This window comes from Choloepus didactylus, chromosome 18 (genome assembly GCF_015220235.1).
Source record: "Choloepus didactylus isolate mChoDid1 chromosome 18, mChoDid1.pri, whole genome shotgun sequence".
In the NCBI taxonomy this organism is placed as follows: domain Eukaryota; kingdom Metazoa; phylum Chordata; class Mammalia; order Pilosa; family Megalonychidae; genus Choloepus; species Choloepus didactylus.
Window position 1 is genome coordinate 62,910,553 of NC_051324.1, and position 15,950 is coordinate 62,926,502.

Here is a 15,950-nt window from a genome sequence, read left to right on the forward strand (position 1 = left end):
TGTTTGGGTGATTTTTGAGTTATCAGCCTTGAAAAAAAGGCGCGGGAAGGTGACAGCAGGCGGCCAGCACGTAACCGAAGGAAAGGGCAGCGGAAGCGGCTGGAGAGCGGAGTGGCGGGGGAAGCCCAAAGGGGAGTGTCTAGGATCCGGCCGCCTGGGCTCGGGGAGGAGCCCCTGGGCCCCTAAGTAAACGAAGTTAATTAAAGGGAAACAGAAAGCCACGCTCCGCAGGCGCTCGCACGGCCGCGGAGTCGGGCCGGAGACCACGTGACCGCGGCTCCCGGGACTCCGCACGCGCGCCCGACTGCGGTCGCGGGCACGCGACAGAGCCAGCGAGCCAGCGCGTGACTCGCCGGCCCGAGTCTGGGCGCCGAAAATTGGCCGCGGCGTACGTGCGCGTCTCCGAGAGGCAGCGGGCGCGTGCACGCCCAGGGGCCACCGCCCCTCCCGGGCCCACCCTCCCGGGCCCGCCCTCTTGCCCTCCCTCCCCTGCTCGCCGGGCCCGCCCTGCCTGGCCCGCCCTTCGACTCACTTTGCTCGTTCCCTCCCTCCCCGGGCGCGCTAGGGCCGCCGCAGCGCTCCCCGCCCTCCAGCCGCGGTGCCGGAGCCGCCCGCCGCCCGAAGAGGAGGTGGACGGAGCCGCAGGGGCCCGCCGAGGCGGCGGCGGCAAGATGGCGGACTTCCTGCCGTCGCGGTCCGTGCTGTCCGTGTGCTTCCCGGGCTGTGTGCTGACTAGCGGCGAGGCCGAGCAGCAGCGCAAGTCCAAGGAGATCGACAAATGCCTGTCTCGGGAGAAGACCTACGTGAAGCGGCTCGTGAAGATTCTGCTACTGGGCGCGGGCGAGAGCGGCAAGTCCACCTTCCTCAAGCAGATGCGGATCATCCACGGGCAGGACTTCGACCAGCGCGCGCGCGAGGAGTTCCGCCCCACCATCTACAGCAACGTGATCAAAGGTGCCGGGCTGGGGGCCGGGGACCGAGGGCCGGGCCTGGGGTCGGCGGCAGTATGCGCGGGGCTGGGCACCGCCCTCTCCCGCTCGGTCCCTCGCGCAGGACTGGCCCGGGCGGGCGGGCAGGGGGCGCGCCCCGGGTACCCAGTCGTGCCCGCCCGGGGCTCCCTCGCCTCCAGGAGAGGGGATGCACGGGGACGTCCCGCTTTCCCCCTCGCCGCCCCTATGGGGGGGTTCACGGCCAGTTCCCCACCCCCCATCCCTCCGCCGGCGTCGCCTCCTCCTACAAGGAAGTCAGGCGAACCGGGTGTCTCGGGATGCGTGGTGACCTCTCCTGCCTTCCTCTCTCCAGACGAGACAGGAAGACCCGAGGGCCGGCATCAGACCCTCTCCCCCACCCCCATCCCCGCCGGTCCTGCGGCCCAAACTTCGCTGCCCGGGGTGGGTGACCCGAGTCACATGGGGTCGGGTCCGCTCCCAACCTCCAGCTTTCTAGGCCGCCTTCTGCGTATGGGAGTTCTGCAACCGTCGCAAGAAGGAAACTTTTATCCGAGGCTCTTCTCAAGGGCGAAGGGTGACAGCCTCTGGGGCGCTTTTGGAAAAGGATATGAAACTTGAGGGTGTCATTTTCTCAGTGTTGGATTCAGGAGAGGGTAGATCCATACAGTTAGCTCTGAAAAATTAACATCTGTGGTTTTTCGCCGCATTGTCACGGGCGGGCAGGATGTTTGCCTGTAATCACTGTGCTACACGTTCCACTCTGTTTTTTGTTAGGAGGGGTAAGCGGGGAGTGTACTACCATTTGCTTCTCCTGTTTAAGTGAAACTGTATAATAATATTAGAGTCTTTGGCCTAAAAGTGATGTGGATCTTGTACAGGTTGAGTCAGTAAATCAATATCAGTGTCAGGTTGGATTACAGGTTCTGCTTCTGTTTGGTGGTATCTTTTTAATTAAAAAGTTAAACTTTGTTCTTAAGTGAAAAATGCACAAAAATTTTAATTCTGGAACTAAGAGAAGTTTTTCCTTTATCATTTGAAAGATAATTAGCATTCATTTTTCTCAGCATCAGATATTTTCTGCATAAAAGACATTGGAGAAAACGAAGATACAGAGCTGGGTACTTAAGGTGCATCAGGATTCTCTTTTATTTGAGTAGCAGTTGTCTAGGAGTTTGCTACAGATTTCAGATCCTTTCACGCAGTTTTAAAAATTTTTGTTTTAAATAGGTTTTTTGTTTAAGAAGTACTTAGGCAACTCCTTCATGTCAGGTTTTTTTCTCCCAGGTTGTGGTAGAGGAAAACTCCCTGAATGGGGAGAAGTATGGTTTAATGACCAGAGAAGAGCGCTAGGCAAGAAGCAAACAGACCACTATGAGAACAGTTGTATTTAACCCTCCAAGTTTAGCACAAATCCTAATTAAGGTCTCTTAAGGCCTCAGATTCTGTTTGCCTTACCAGTCCTAATTGAAGGTACCTTTGTATCCTGGTGCAGCTAAATTTAAGGAATTATGTTAATGACTAGAATCAGCATGTTAACTGATCACGAACCAGGTAAACATCTGGTTCCTTAATGTACCCTGGGTCTGAAGGTGACCTGTTTTGAGCATTGATTATGAGACAGTGTCATTAGACATCTAGTTTTGTTGAGTCGGCATAATCAGAAAATTGGTAGCAAAATAGTTTTTCAATTATCCAAACAAATGAGTTTCCAATAGGCACTTGACTGTTAAGATGGACCAATAGGTAACAGTTCAGTGATCGACTGCTGGGTTTGAACTAATCTCAGTGAGTTGCAATCCCTGTTTTTATCTCATTTTGTAATTGGGTCTTCCTTTTAGAGATTCCTAAGACCATCTGTGATGTATACTGATTTGAAGCGTGATTTGGGAGAAGTTTCTGAGTTTTGTGTTTTCCTAGCAGAGGCAGAGTTGGGGTTAGGCAGGGTGCTGAGGAAACAAATAGAATGCGGAGCGATAATGATTGGTTCTTGGCATTTAATAAGTGTCTTTTAGTCAGGTTCATAAAATCCTGATTGCGACCTTTTTTTTTTTTTCCAGAGCCTGAACACCAGGCTCTGCAACATGTTTTCTTTATCCTACAGTGGTTTTGGTTCTCTTGTAACCACTTTGTACCCCAGAAGTCTAAGTTTATAAATTAAAACAGGTTAAAATCCTTGAGAAAGAGCAGTCATGTTAATTGTGTTTGCTTTTCAAGGCTCTAATTTTATAAGCATGGGCAGCTGTTAGATTTTGAAAACTCTGAGGAGTTATGGGGGGATTGTTTTAAGGGTGGTTTCCATTTTTGGAGGAGGTGGGTCTGGAATAGTTAAGTTAAAGAAAGTAATACTAGTGCTTTTTAAGGAATAAATCTTACGAGAATATTTAATGACTCCTCCCCATACTTTTTTTTTTTTTTTTTTTTTTTTTTAAAAACAAAGGTATGAGGGTGCTGGTAGATGCCCGAGAGAAGCTTCATATTCCTTGGGGAGATAATTCAAACCAACTCAATGGAGACAAAATGATGGCATTTGATACCCGGTCACCCATGGCAGCCCAGGGAATGGTGGAAACACGGGTTTTTTTACAATATCTTCCTGCTATAAGAGCGTTATGGGCAGACAGCGGCATACAGAATGCCTATGATCGACGACGAGAATTTCAACTGGTAAGAGATTTGCTCTTTTAAAATATGATTTTCTTTTAATGACATTTAGTAATACCTGATTAGCACACATTTTTGACTGACTTCTACAGTATAATGTATCTACTCAGAATTGTGGCCTCAGAAATTTGGATTGCTGTCTAGATGAGCTTTTTGATAAGCAAGATAAAAATAAGGTAAACCGTATAGATATGGGAAAGCTATTATGTTTAATTGGGCCTCTTTCCTTTCTGAAAGTAAGGTCAAGATGATTCTCTTAGGTGTTTTCTTCTCTTTTAAAAAATACTTTTTTCTTAATTATAACAGTGTTCATCCTTCTAAAATATTTACCTTTTACTCTTGGTATAAGAGTTCATTAACTGAACCTAGTTGTTCAGATGTGCCATTTAGTTTTCAGAGGTACTAATTTTATGATACAAGTTAATGTAATATCAAGAAAGATTAAAATCCTTAATAATGTTTACAGTAAATGTATTTTTTATATATTTGCATTTTATATGTTCTTTTAAGGCTCCTAAGCAAATGTGCCGTCTTAAAAAATAAAATTATCCTAGTTATTTTTTGTACCTTGGTTTCACATGGAAATCACTGAGAATTTATTTTACATTTACTTACTTCCCTTTGTCTTAAGACTGCACACGAAACACATTATAACAGTTAAATAGCATAGAAGAGAGGATATAAAAGAAAAGATGAGATCTAGGTTAAAGATACAAAAACAATGATTGAAATAGATTTTTAATCAAGTATTTTCTGACTTAATGGTGAACGCTTTGATTGCATTCTTGGTTTTATTTGCCAAAGACCGGAAAGGTTCCAGCAACGATAGCAATCTAGACTCATATGCAATCTGGAGGTAGTTCAGAGTTCAGCCCTGAAGTGTTTTACTGTAATATGATCAAAATAAAGTGACAGTTAAAAGTAAAATTGCTTAGAAAGTTGTTTGATGATGTCACTGGTATTAACGTGATCCCCATTTATGGGTGTGGCTACAAAATGATATACAACCAGCAGACTCTGCTATTACAGTCTGTACTCAGAAGCAGTCTTGGCTACTGAAATTTCTAGAAAAGTGTGTGTATTAGCTTTTTAAAAAACTGACACCTTAATCTTTGTTTTCTCTTAATTATGGCTGTTTGTATCATACAACCTAGGACTTGATTATGTACCTTCTTGTATAGTTCTCTGCTTTCATGTGTGTATCTTGTCTCATCCAGTAATTGGTCCATTTCTGAAGAGCAGGGACTATCTATCATTATTGTTTAGTAGCTGACAGCGTTACATGTTAAAAATTAAGAATTTAAGTTGACAAAACCACCCAGGATGAGGATCTGCATGTTTTGACTTGACTCAACTGATGCTTTAGGAGCAAAGAAGGCGTCAGGGGTGAGCAGGGGAATGTTCCAGAAACACTGTTTTAAAAAAATTTTTGTGGTAACATGTACATATAGCACAAATTCCCATTTTAACCATTTTTAAGTGTACAATTCATTGGTATTAATTACATAAACAACGTTGTGCTGCTGTCACCACCATTTATTATTAAAACTTTTTCATCACCCCATACAGAATCTCAGTACCTAGTAGGCAGTAACTCCCCAACTCCTCTCCCTCTGGCAGTCTCTGAATCTACTTTTTGTCTCTATGAATTTGCTTATTCTAGATGCTTCATGTAAGTAGAATCATACACTATTGAACCTTTTGCGTCTGGCTTCTTCACTCAGCATAATGTATAGAAGCACTTTTTTTTTCCCTGATTAAAAAAGTAGGGATACAAGAAAAAAGGAACAGGTTGAAATCTATTTTAAATTTCTGGAGGACAGGGATTTTTTTTTTTTTTTGCTGTGTATCCTCATCATTAATAGTACTTGGCATCCTGTATTAAGCTGAATTAATGACTCTTCTTTTGGATGCCTTTGGTGCCTGGCATAGTGTTGGGCATGAGAAGGCACTTGGCTTATTTAAAGTTTTCCTCAAAGTCATCTTCAGTTCTTATCTACACACAGCAAATCTCCAAGTCCTGTCTTTTCTATCTCTGTAAAGTCTCTTGTATCCTTTCCCTCCTTCCCTCCTTTACATTATTGTCTTACTGCCTCTTGCTTGGACTCCAGGGTAATCTTGTTCAAACAGAAGCATGGGTTTGCTCAGAAAGCTTGATCATTCTCCACTGCCTTCAGAACAGTATTCACCTTCTTTGTGTAAATCAAGACTCTAGCTAACGTGTCATTCCAGCATTACATTTCATTAGCCTGCTGGACATAACCTGTAACTTCTTAATTCCCGTATACTCTGATTTTCTGCTTCCATGGCTCTCTTCATGAAGTCCCTCTGCCAGGATCTTTCATTTCCATATCTGTTCATTAAAGTTTTACCCTTCACTTACAGCAGTGGTAATCAAATTTTAATGTGAGTACATGTGGTCCATGAACCCCTTGCATTAGAGTCACCTGGGGTACCTTAAAAAAAAAAAAAAGGAGATTCCCAAATTCTACCACCATGGGTTCTGATTCAGTAATCTGGGTTGGGGCTGATTTTTATTTTTAGCAAATAGTCATGGTGATTTGGATGGATTTGCTCCATGGCCACACTCGAAGAACAATGCCTTAGCGGGTGTGTCCCTTCTTGAAGCTTTCCCCAGTTCTTCTGTTTGAAATAGGTCTCTGTGCCCTGTGCTCTCCTTAGTGTACTTCCTAACACTCATAGTCCACCATGTTTTAGAGTCATTTACATTTTTGATTGGCTCTCCCACTAAATTAGAAGCTCCTTTGGTATGCTTTGTCTTTTCTCTTTGCCATTAGCATAGGGCCTGGCACTTATTCGATTTCTTCAGTTCTTAGGCACACTGAATTAGAAGGTTCTTTTAAAAAGAAGAAACATTGTACATTAATTTCCTTCTAGGATATAGGAAATATTTCCTTCTGCTAGCTTGTTAATTTTCCAGGAGCTTGAAAGTCTTTGCATTATATAATCACACGTTAGCTTTTTCATTTCAATTAATGATTGATTATTACATTTATTAATGCTAATTGAAGTGGAAAAAAAACAAGGCTGAAGGTTTTTAAGGCTTTCCCTGATTTACATTTGGCTTAAAATGAATGGCTGTCCTAAACTTGCCTATAATTGTGCCTAAGAGTCTCCCCCTGAGTACCTCTTTGTTGCTCAGATGTGGCAAGCCACCCCCCCAACTGAACCACCCCGGTGGGTGAACTCACTGCCCTTCCACCCCCAGCCCCACGTGGGACCCGACTCCCAAGGGTGTAACTCTCTCTGGCAACGCAGGATATGACTCCCGGGGATGAATCTGGACCCAACATCATGGGTTTGAGAATATCTTCTTGACCAATGGGGGATGCAAAATGAGACGAAATAGTTTCAGTGGCTGAGAGATTTCAGATGGAGTCAAGAGGTCACTCTGGTGGACATTCTTATGCACTATATAGATAACACCTCTTAGATTTTAATGTATCGGAATAGCTAGAAGTAAATACCTGAAACTACCAAACTCCAACCCAGTAGTTTGGACTCCTGAAGACGATTGTATAATAATGTAGATTACAAGGGTGACAGTGTGATTGTGAAAGCCTTGTGGATCACATTCCCTTTTTCTAGTGCATGGATGGATCAGTAGAAAAATGGGGACAAAAACTAAATGAAAAATAGGGTGGGATGGAGGGGATGATTTGGGTGTTCATTTTTACTTTTATTTTTTATTCTGATTCTGATTCTGATGTAAGGAAAATGTTCAGAAATAGATTGTGGTGATGAATGCATAGCTATATGATCGTACTGTGAACAGTTGATTGTACACCATGGATGGCTGTATGGTAGGTGAATATATTTCAGTAAAACTGAATTTAATTAAAAAAAAAAAAGAATGCCTGTCCTTTAATCACTTTCAGACAAGGGATAGCGTAGTGATATCACAGTTTTTTTTAGCAGGCCACTCATTTTTGTTAGTAATAACTTTGGGTGCAAACATGAATGTTTTCTTTCCCCAGTTCCCAAAGGCAAACATTTCCTTTTCTGGCTAGTTCCATTATGGGTAAGCTAAATAATTTACTGTGGAAAAAGAAAAACCTGAAATTCACAGTCTTGGTATAGCTTAAGGTATCTCTTTTGTTATTAGAAACTAGCATATTGAAGAGCCTCAGAAGTGGTCTCTTTTAGTACTGGATGAAATATTTGTAATATTCAGCTTTGGCTGTGTATTCAGTATCATCTGCCAACTGCACTCAGATACCCTGTCTTCAGGAAAAAAGTCTTAAGTGACAATAGCTAGAGAATTTGGTAATTTAAATGACTAAAGAAATGAGAGGGATCAGGGATTGGCCGGGAAATGATATAACTGCAGACATGAAGCAATACAACAAAATGGTAGAAATCATTGCCGATTCATTATTTTTGAATGTTTTATTTTACATTTTACTTATTCAGAACTCTGAGCAAAATTTATAGAACTGGTTATGTAGGACAGGAAAGTATGTGTGACACAGGGAGGAACACCCCACAGCTTCCTAGTTTCTCTAAACAAGTTAACGTTGTCAGCATTAATACAATTTCCTGTAATGACCAGCCTTTCTTTGCAATTCCTGAAACTAAAACTGTTTTCTTTGTTATCGTGGTAGCTTTGGTTAGACTTAATTTTTCTTACTCAAATAGTACAGTTTGTGCTTGGTGAGTTACCCTTCTCCAAAGCTGAAAAGATAATTTACTCATTAATCTTCCCTCAGTCTGTGTAACAGAGTAACTGTTTAGCTTCAGGAATTGGTCTAGGAACTGAATACCAACTAAGTAAAACTAGAAGCTTTAGTTTTGGCTAAATATTTATCTCTAATGCATTGCATCCTATTTTTGAAATGGAATCAGAGGCATCTGTTTGTTCTTTATTACTAATTTGGATTTGCCTTATAAAATGAATCAGTTACTTTCAGTTGTAAAAATTATGTTTCTGTTGGAGAAGGATTTGATCCATTTTCTGTATGGATAATATCAGGAAAGGACTTTGACTTTGAGTTGCTACTGATTCTAGAGTAAGGGTAAAATATTCAGTCTGTATAACATAAGGATTATATACAATATTAGAAGTTGTAGAGTTTTTAAATTTAGGTCTCTTTAGGTAGTTCCTGTTGGTGAATTTGCTCAAATGTCAGAATGACATTTTATCCTCACCTCGGAAACCCAGATCTACAATACTGTTGACATTAAAATCAAAGAGGACGTCTTTGCATATGTTTGAATGTCAGTAAAACCTAATGAGATTTCATATGCACACACATACATAGGTATATCACTTGATGTGTTATGTTGATGTTTTCATATGTTTTTGTTTTTTTATTTTGGTAGAAAATTGGCTGTGTGGTGTCTGGACTCTAGGGGAATTGTAAAATATTGTGCTGCTCTCTATATTACCTTTTATCTTTATACAAGGCTGGTGGGACAGTAATGTATGCTACTCCAAAAATGTTTACTAAACACCCTTGGAGATGGATGAAGGAAATAGTTTTATTATGAAAGCTAGGCTTAGTTTCAGAACTCTTAACCTAGAGTGTGGACCTAACCCAGGAAAAAGGTGTGAGCTTGCATTAAATAAAAGCATAATTGCCAAAGGGACTCAGATTGATATTCTCTGTTCATCTTTCACAAATAGGCCACAGCCCAGCCAAGTTGGGGTATCTAGTCATATTAGCCCAAAGCAAGTGCCAATTTTTCTGTCAGAAAAGTAATTCACGGTGCTTGATAATTATATCCTTGCTTGTTAACTTATGTTTTATAAAAATTTCTTTGTACTTTTCAAAACTTTATTACTTACATTTCATATAACCCTTTTCAAAAACCTGTGAGAGAAACAGGATGTCATATTGTCCCCATTTCACAGAAGAAACAGTTGAGATGCAGAGAAGTTCAGGGAGATGCTTCAGATCACAGAGCAAGTAAAGGATACGAGAATAGAAACCAGATCCCTGGTCTCTGTACTCCTAGTACATACCTGTGGCCACTAAACTGTTTTGCAAGTGCTCAAGCATTGTATCATGAAGCATTCTTCTTTCATTCTTCATTCATTCTTTCCCAACCCGTTCTGACCATCACTCATACACAGAAATAATTAATAGACCCCCATTAAGCACATTATTTTAAGTCTGTATAAGATTTTATTAAGTATATAGCATTGCACTATTATTCATGTAGTTCTTTTACGTTCTGAACTTTCAAAATATCCTGCATCATTCCTTTTCTACTTTACTAACTTACATTGTAGTTATGATATAAATAATCTTAAATGACATTTAATGATAAATACACTAAGTTACAGTGGTATACAGTTCATCCTTACCACCATTCCTCATGGTAAAGGCTCAGTTTGCATCTTCATCTCCTTCAAAACTAACTGTAGCTAGTGATCCTTACCTAATGTTCCATCATTGAACATGGCTCTTAATATACTTTGAAAAAAGACTTTACTGGCAACCAGTTCTGTGAAACAGGTGACCATACATATTTTTAGGAAAATGTCATTTGGAAATTCACACCTATCTGGTATTCAGTTGCCCAAATTTGCTTTTTGTTTGGGGAAGAGTGATATCAGAGCACTTCTATTATTATTTTCATGAACTCTGTTCAAATTCTTCTCATGTAATTATAACAGTTTTCATACTGCTTATAAGCATCCCAGATTGCAGTTTGTCACAGATTTTTGATCCAATTAGAAACCACCACCCCATTTTTTAAGAGCACATTTCTGGAAATTAGCAGTGGTTTTTCTTTCCTTGCTTGAAAGTACTTCATTTTTTTCTAGCTACATGCTACAGTTTACCTTTCCTCATATTGTGAACCTATCTTTTTTACAAGATGTCTTTTTTTCCTACATTGTTATATCCATTTTAGCAGAGCAGTGTTGGAGTGGGCTGATACAGATCAAGGGGTAGTTTTGTTTGAAACTGGACTTCAGTGGCCTTGGTTTAAGTTACCAGTCTGTTGTAGTGATGGTAGTTTTTTATGTTAATCTTTCAAATTTAATGTCTCTTCTTTTGGCAAAACAAATCAAAATGATTTTTAAACCAGTGCAGTAGGTAAACTTTTTCATTCCTGTCTACTCTGCAGTAGAAGCATTTTACTTTAATATTTTGTTTTTTGGTCTAAGTAGTAAGACCTATGACTTGGTTGTGCCATGTATGACCTTACTTTTTATCTTCCAAATGAATTAGAAAATCATGTTCAAATTCATTGATTTACTTTGCATACTGCGAAATATTTTTACAAGTGGTTTTAATGTCATGACCTTAAAATTTGAGCTGGTTTTCTGCTGGAATGCAGGATAATGTGGAAAAAGATGGGCAGCCAGAACTCACATGCCACTGATGTTTGAGCTGGGCAAGTCCCTCAGCCTCTAATTCTAAATCATGTAGAATATATGATTTATAGTCTCCTTTGACCATATGTTGTCTAAACAAGATAGTACATCAAAGAGAGCTTTGAGGTTTTCATTAGTTAAATTGATTCTTAATATCATTTTGCTTAATTCATATTTTCTGGACTTTTAACATTAGAAACAAAAGAGGTACTCCAGCCTAGTGTCTGTTTAAAAACCTCTTCTGTGCTTTTTTAATGTTGAATTTTTTCATACATAAGTTTTGATACCGACTCTGATTAGCTCATTTTACCTTTACTTTTAATTATATTGACTGTTTTACACCACATTGACTATACAGTAGGACCTTGTTTTAAAGGAACTCAGCACAATTGGCAATCAAAAAAAATAAAGGCAGAGAATTAAAAATTTTAAAAATTATTTTATGATTAGTTTTGTTTGCTTTTTGTTGTGTTTATTTGCCTTACTTATAAAAAATGTGACAGGTATTTTTGTATAAGAAATACTATTAATAATGGGGTTCTAATTATCTGTGATTTTCAACCCATGCAAAGGGTCTTGGATCTTATTGGTCACATAAAACAAGGTCCTACTGTATAAACTTTTGAAGAAATATTGCTCACATGTCTCTTCCTAACAGCCACAGTGATGTCATTTCTGAAAGCCATTTGCTTGTATTTTCATCTTAAACCAACAAAATCATTTTATAAATGATAAGGCTGTATCTTTATGACTAGTCCCTGTATATATTTGTAAATGATTAATCAAATGTTAACAATGAAAATAAAAATGCTTTGAAAATAATACAACTTTATATAGATGTGTGGTGAAACTGACCAGTATTGACCTTTCCCATTTTCTCTACAAGATTTTTAGGCAGAATTATTTGTTTGGAGAATGTGTTTCTGAAACCACAGCTTCTGATGTGTAGGCAGAATTAGCTAAATTGTTACCTTCCTGCTGAGGCCTGGCGAGATAACCTTTGCAAAGGCTCAGGTACTTCCTCCCTTTTTTGTCTCTCTCCTCCTGGGTTCTGTAGCACTCCCTTCCCCATTTCCCTCTCCAGGCTGTGCACACTTTCCCTTTCTGCCATTTCCCTTGCCTATAACTTTTCATAGGTGATGTAAATACTCAGGTTAAAGAGAATATTTGGGGATTCTTTTCTAAAGTAAAAAATTCTCTATATTCATAAAATAGGGCGTGATCTTTAAGATTTCATGCTGCTTTTTGTGAGATCTTGGAACTTCTTAACATTCTGTATTAAAAAAAACAACTAAAAGTGGTAGTCTAACAGAATTTCTTTTTCTCATGGAGCAAAATAACCAATTTCAAATTTGTTCCCCACCAAAGAAAAAAGATTTTTTTTTTTTAATTTGGCTATTTAAAAACATTTTTGGCCATTAAACAGAACTATTTTATACCAAAAAAAGTTATTTGCGCTTGAGCAGCTACATTTAGTCTGCTAATAGAACACTTCTCTTTTAATCCTTCTATAAAGATTAAAGAAAAAGAGCTGAAACAATTGGGGTGAGAGACTCGAAAAGGCTTTCTTTTACAGCATCTTGGTTATTGTTTTCTTATTCCCTGGGTAACTTAAAAATTCTTTGCCTGTTAAATAGGACAAATTGGTTCAGTAGGTATTGTATGGAGAAACTTCATTTAGGCCTCGTTATGTAAAGTGTAGCTGTATCCATTTATTGATATTAGGTAAAAGAAAATTGTGGAAGCTACTAGGGTTGAACAGCTGCACCAGGTTTCCCAAGTCCTAGAGTCACTCACAGTGTAACCTGTGCTGCACTGGGCCTAACAAATGAGGTCATGTGCATGAATATACTTTAAACAAATAAATTGCTATTCAAATGTAAGATAGTCTGTAAATTCATTTTTTTTCTAATCTTCCATACCTAAATAATTGAATGCTGTATATTCACAAAACTGCTGTGTGGAATTTGGAGGTAAGTGAGGAGAGCAGTCAGTATGAGAGCAGTCAGTTACTGAGAGCCTTTGTGCCAGGTACTGTTCTAGGTACTGATCAGTCCCAGAGTTAGGAGACTTGCAGAGTGCAGGCCAGAGCAACTTGTAAACAGGTGGTGACTACAGAGATGAAGAGAAGAAAATGGATTCGAGGTTTATTTTATAGAGAAAATCATTGGGATTCTGTTCGTTTGAATATGGGATGAGAGAGGCATGTTAAGACTGACTTGGCTTCTGGTTTTAACAACTAGGAGATGGTGGTGCTTTTTACTGAAAATGGAAAATTGTAGGAGAAGGAGATTCAAGGGGGAAGATTGTTTAGTTTGGGCAGAGTATATTGAGATCTCTTAATAAGACAGCAGGTGAAGGTAGCAAGTAGATTGTAAGATACATGCATCTGGAATCCAGAACAGAGCTTTGAATTTAATGAGTTGTTTGCATTCTGGTGTTACTTAAAGTCTGTGGAACACATAAGATTACCCAGAGGTTATAAAAGGAAAAGAGATGAGGACTCGAGATAGAGTCTTAAAGAATCTCCCAGTCTTTTTAAGAATGTTTAGAGGAGATGCTGGCAGTTGTCAGAAAGGTAGAAGAAATTCAGGAACTTCACATAGCAGGGAAGCCAGGAAAGTGTTTCAAGAAGATACAAGTTGTCAGCGGTGTCATGTGCCACTGAAAGGTCTAGTAAGGTCCATTGGTTTTGGCAACAGGAAGATTATTGTTGACTGAGGCAGGAGAAGTGGTGAAGGGAAAGCCAAACAAGAAGGACTTGGAGAGGGGAGAAGGATGATGAAGTGGAGAAGAATTCACTTGAATTCAAGCGGACTGGACTCATATCTTACTACCACATGGCTTAGTAGGGTGTAGTTTTTTAAGACCTTTTTAAGTTCAAGAGGACATTGTGTTTATATTAACCAGTTTGTTGAACCCCACTCTCAGAAGAGTTAATGTCAGTTACTAATATTAATGTTAGGCCAAGCAAACATAGAAGTATTTTTCACTTTGTACTTATGATCATTTCCTATTTTAGTGAGGGCCGTAACTTGATCACTCCACTCTAAAATCTGTTCTGTTTTAAAGAAGGGATTATATTCTTCTGGAAATTTTATTTAGACTATTATAAACTATCTTAGCTTGGTCTGAAAAGATATTTAATTTTTTTAAAGTTTTCAAATATTGAGATAGTTTATACTATTTGTAACTGTCTAATTCTGGCTCTTTAGAAGTTTTAAACTGATGCATATAGAAAATGCTAGGAAGAAATTTGAAATTGTGCATTCAGTTAGAGTCTACTTTTTAAAAACATATCTGCAGCACAAAGGGGAAATGGCTTTTATTCTTTGGCTAAGTAAATACTGTTTTGCTCCTTGTGAACCAAACAAAAAGATATGTGATGGTACTTTACGTATGCTTTAGTAATGAAGCTGACAATAATACCCTTATTAAAAACATGTGATATGGGTCACATCAAATACTTTATAATGTTTTTTTCCAGAGAAGAATGGAGTAAGGAGAGAAAGTCATAAAAAACAGATAAGTAATCTGAAAGATAAGGAACAACACAAAAGGCCCTTTGTGAAGACCAGGCAAAATGAGAATGCTGGAAGGTACTAACTAAGAGAAGTCACCCTGTTGCATGACAGGCTCTGACAACCAGGATCAGTTTTGTGTGTCTGCCCCATGTGTAAAGCTAGTAATTACTTCATCATATTTTATTTTGAAATAAAAAGCAAGGGGAGAAAACACATAGAACCCTGTTAAAAAGATCTGTATAATTTTAATATTTACTCTTTTAACTTTAGAGTTGTTTTCAGAGCTATGAACAAATTCTTAAAAATAATCAAGCTCAGTTTATGTTTACTGTCTTTAAGGACTTATCCATAAGTGTTAAAATCTTAGATTTCAGATATGTAGTATGGACAGAGCAATATGATGGTACATTTCAAGTTTTCATGTGAGTATGTGGAGAGAGAATGGAAAGAGGACAGGTAGGACGGTAAATTGAATCTTTAAATAATAAGAAATACCACCTTCTGTCTTTGTTACTTGCCATACTCATAGTTTGAAATGAAGTCTTGTTGCATGAACCAGTTTTACCCCCGAATATTCCATTTTGTACCTTGTTTATATCTGGTATTTCATCCTTGTCGAAAGCCTTTCATAAATACATGCTAGATGAAAAGCCTTGTGTTACACAATCATTCATACAATATTATGCTAAAGCCTCCTTATTTAGATATAACTTCATCAGTTTTTTTGCAGGACTGAAATTACTGATACACACAAATGTGAATTATTGATGAAAACCTATTTCTAGATCACTTTTAAAAGCAAGTTAATATGTTTCCTATTAAATAGCTTTCTCCAGGCATGATTGATGAAGGCTGTCTAATGAATATTTGGAAAAAATTTTGACATGGATTTGTTTTGGGGAGTGTAAGACTGATAACAATTAAAGGTGTATTACAGGTATACAACAATCTCATGGCAGTAGAAGTAATTTACAGTCATGATCAGGGTTAAACAGTAAACAGATTTCTAGTTTCTCATTTCTCTAGGTCCTTTTCCTTTTTGAAATATTCCATGCTTGCAAATACAAGGACTTAACTATTCATGGAAAACATGTAAGCTTTTTTAAGCCGTTAGATTTAGCCGTTTAGAACACAAGCATCTATTTTGTAGTATGCTAGTACCTCAGGATATGTCTTGCTGTTTATAGTGCTTGGCTAGTTGTTGGTTTTCTATATAAAGAGAAACTGGATATTAACTTTGAGTTATGCTGTCATTTCAGAATCACATGTATCCTTAGGTTTCTGAAGAGATTTTCTCACTAAAATAGCTTGGTAATACAGATTTTCTTAGAATTTTAATATTTCTTCAACTGTTATGTTTACTTTTAAACAAAAGATTATATTAAGAAATCTTAGTCTCACAATTAAAAGGGCCTCAACACATAAAAATAGGATACTTTTTAATTCACGTCTTTTTATTTATAATCA

At 38.7% G+C, this 15,950-nt stretch overlaps 1 protein-coding gene across 1 annotated transcript in view; it reads left to right on the forward strand.

Moving 5' to 3' along the window:
- Positions 1-487: 487 nt before the first annotated feature.
- Positions 488-15,950, forward strand: part of GNA13 (G protein subunit alpha 13) — a 43,057-nt gene continuing 27,594 nt past the window's right edge. The window contains exons 1-2 of the mRNA XM_037807918.1: positions 488-954; positions 3,388-3,614. Coding sequence (XP_037663846.1) covers positions 672-954; positions 3,388-3,614 — 510 coding nt within the window. The 5' untranslated portion in view covers positions 488-671. The remainder of the gene's footprint in view (positions 955-3,387; positions 3,615-15,950) is intronic.